Genomic DNA, 3393 nt, shown 5'->3' on the forward strand with positions numbered 1-3393 from the left:
ATAAAAAAAAATCGAGAAGGTAAGTAATTATGTAAGAGCTATTCAATGATTTTAAATGAAATTGATTTATTGTAATATATTATACGTTTAATAGGTTAGGAAATATGATATATATATCATAGCAACATTATTATAGCAAAAAGCTTAAATAAAAAAAGGTTTAATATATTAAAAACAATTTTATTCTTCACACCACAAGTTGAAATTGTAGAGAAAAACAAGGGCTTTCCTACAAACCCAAGTCAGTAATACCTATACAATATTATTTCTATTTCGGTCTGTTCAAAATAATAGCATTTCATCATACCTATCATATACTAGATTATTTTGATATTATAATAAATAAAAAATTTTAATTAAGTTAATTTGTCTTAATTAAATAATTTGTAATAATTAATTTTTCTCAATGCTTTAAGCAATACCCAAGGAAATTTTATTATTTTCTACATGTATGTATATATTCAAAATAGATAAAAAATATGATATAAACTATAAATATAATTATAAAGAAAAATAAGAGATTTGAATTAAGATATGAATATATTAAGTTTTATATTCAGAAAAAAAAAAAATTTGCTATTACCAAATTGTGAAAAAATTCAAAAAATAATGTGCAAATTATTTTTTTTTCTATTAAGATAATAAATATCTTAAATTTTTTATTAAATTTTTGTTTATGTTTTTTAGTGTTTAATCATGAACACTACAAACGCTTAACCGCTTCAATAGCTTTTGATAATAAATAAAGATAAATAATCATGAACTAAAATGGGTTTGTAGCTGAAATAGAGATGAAGAGTAGATATAATTATTTTTGTATGTAAGTTGTACTAAATTATTAAATTGTTAACCTTGAATAAATAAAATACGATAACCTATATTAATTTCATGTTTATAATATAGTATTATGAAGTTTACTATGATTTGCGGAATTTAATTATGATTCAAATTATTGTTAATTTATATACTGCTTAAAACACAAAAATTATGTAAAAAATATATAGTATTCTAAAAGGGTTTGAAGAGTAATAAGGAAACGACAACTACACAAATTTGATTAATTTATTTAAATTTGAGTGACCATACAACCCTGTTTTGAGTATTGCCAAGTACTCGTTATCACTGATCTTAGGAAATATTCGAATTCGAATAGTCTATTCTTATATACATATCTCACATATCTTATCATACATTTATAGTATTATAGTATTATCATACAGTATTCTATTAAAAAGGAATATGCGAAATATGTAGTCCAACTAAGTCGAATTGTATAAAAGTACATACTCGAATACCTTTAAATTAAATTCTTATGAATTCTGATGTGTAGATATATAAGTTGATAACATCAAGAGTGATATAACATAGATCATGTTTTTCTTTTATCAAATTATTTTAATAAAAATTAACACAGCAGGCTGTAAAATACAACCATATATATATTTGTTAAAAAATTTAAATTTTCAATATTTATTTCAAAATTATTTTGTACTAAATCACTACTAAATTTCAGATTGCACAGCTTTTGTGTTAAGCGAGTGCTTTTCTGGAATAGCAAAATTATTCATATACCGTTCAAAGAAAAGGTGTATCTTTTCCAAATTCAAATATAGTTCTATGTTTGTTCTATATATGTTCTATGTAAGTTCTAGTGATTTTCATTAAAACTATGAAGAAAGCAATAAATGTATGGAATTGCAATAATTCCCCAAATTTTTCGAGATTTGAGTTAGTTCAATGGGTCAATGACACACTTTTATCAACAAATATCTCCAAAGTCGAAGAAATGTCAAAGGGATATCATTATTGCCAAATGTTTGACCAAATCTTTCCTGGGGTTATTAATATGAACAAAGTCAAATTTTCTACTGAGCTGGCACGGGACCATATAGGCAATTTTAAATTATTGCAAAAAGCATTCATAAGTGCTGACATCACAAAAGAACTAAAAATTGAAGACTTGATAATAGGACGTTTCAAAAACAACTTTGCATTACTAGTTTGGTTTAGAAAATTCTACGATATTAATAAAGGTAAAAATTTGAATTATAATACAGTTGAAAAGTGTGATTCCTGTTTAGAATTTAGTGAAAATCTAAATGAGAAAAATTTGGTATCAAAGTCAATATCGACGCAATCTTTTACAGTGGTCATGTATAAAAAAACAGGTAAGGAAGAGAATACCTTATCCTATTCCCTAATACTTGATGAAAATCAGAATAAAATGGAGACCAATAATAATTCTGCATCGAATTCGATATCGAGCCACAATTTTACAGTGCTTGTGGGTAAAAAATTAAATGAAGAAGTGAATACCTTACCCAGTGCTCTAACACTTGATGAAAATTATAGCAAAATGGAGAACAATAATTCAATATCGAGTCAAATTTTTACAGTAGTAGTAAAATTATTACTTGATAATAATCAGAACAAAATGGAGACTAACAACAACTTGGCCTCAAAGTCAATATCAAGCCATACTTTTACAGTACTCGTCACTAAGAAATCTAGGAAAGAACTCAATATATTATCTTACTTCATTGAATGTGAAGAACCTAGTTCTGTTATGGAGTCAATGGAAGATAGTACCGTGTAAGCAATTGCGCCATTAAATTTGTGTTACAGAAATTGTTGTTACCCATGATTATGCTCAGAAAAGATTCTACAGAAAAATAGCGAGTATTCATAGCTTGTGGCATATATATGTAGACGCAAAAATTTATTCTATATGGATAATCTGGATTGACAAACAAGTAAGATAATTTACATACATTCATATAACAAGGAAACAAAGTATTAAAATTTTATATTTTTCTCAGATTCATTGTGGATAACAGAGTAAAATTCATGTAATTATTTCGGCAGCTAAATTTTTTCTTACTAATAATGAATTCATACGATATCAGTATCATAACCAAGTTTTAAGTTTTTGATAAGATTAAGCAATATATTTTAATATAGTACTTAAAACAAATTGTGTTTCGTTGTAAACTTATTACTTATTGATGGAGGTTTCATTATTTCTGAGAAATTTTAGTCCATAGATTACAACTGATTTTTAGAAAGCTAAGAAAAATTTATTAAATATATGGTCCGAATTTAATTGTATATGAAAATTGCACTAAACTATCTAATTATCAAGACAATATGTAGATAAATATCCCATTGGAATAAATTACGCCGGCAACAATAGAAGTTATATGTTTAAATATAACTTCTTTATAGTTGAGGATCGAAGTCTATCTCTACCTACCTCTGATGTTCTTTGAACAAATTACCCAATTTCGTTTACCTTCCGTACGGATCTTATAAAAAAAGAGTGGAAGTTGTGGGCACCTGAATTACGTGGCACTAGGTACATACTTCTGGTGGTATGTTGCAATAATAGAAAGT

General features: G+C 25.8%; 1 protein-coding gene across 2 annotated transcripts; it reads left to right on the top strand.

The window, feature by feature from the left end:
• The first annotated feature begins 1482 nt into the window (after positions 1-1482).
• Positions 1483-2938, top strand: LOC119668012 (microtubule-associated protein RP/EB family member 2-like). 2 transcript variants are annotated; one of them, XM_038077376.1, is made up of 3 exons: positions 1483-2033; positions 2082-2753; positions 2820-2938. In XM_038077376.1, the coding sequence occupies exons 1-2, from the start codon at positions 1670-1672 to the stop codon at positions 2594-2596; spliced, it is 879 nt and encodes a 292-aa protein (XP_037933304.1). In that variant the 5' UTR covers positions 1483-1669; the 3' UTR covers positions 2597-2753; positions 2820-2938. The 2 variants fall into 2 exon arrangements, with proteins under 2 accessions (XP_037933304.1, XP_037933303.1); XM_038077375.1 differs by having other exon boundaries at positions 1483-2753.
• Positions 2939-3393: the final 455 nt, after the last annotated feature.

The sequence above is a fragment of the Teleopsis dalmanni genome, chromosome 1, assembly GCF_002237135.1.
Source record: "Teleopsis dalmanni isolate 2A chromosome 1, ASM223713v2, whole genome shotgun sequence".
Classification (NCBI taxonomy): domain Eukaryota; kingdom Metazoa; phylum Arthropoda; class Insecta; order Diptera; family Diopsidae; genus Teleopsis; species Teleopsis dalmanni.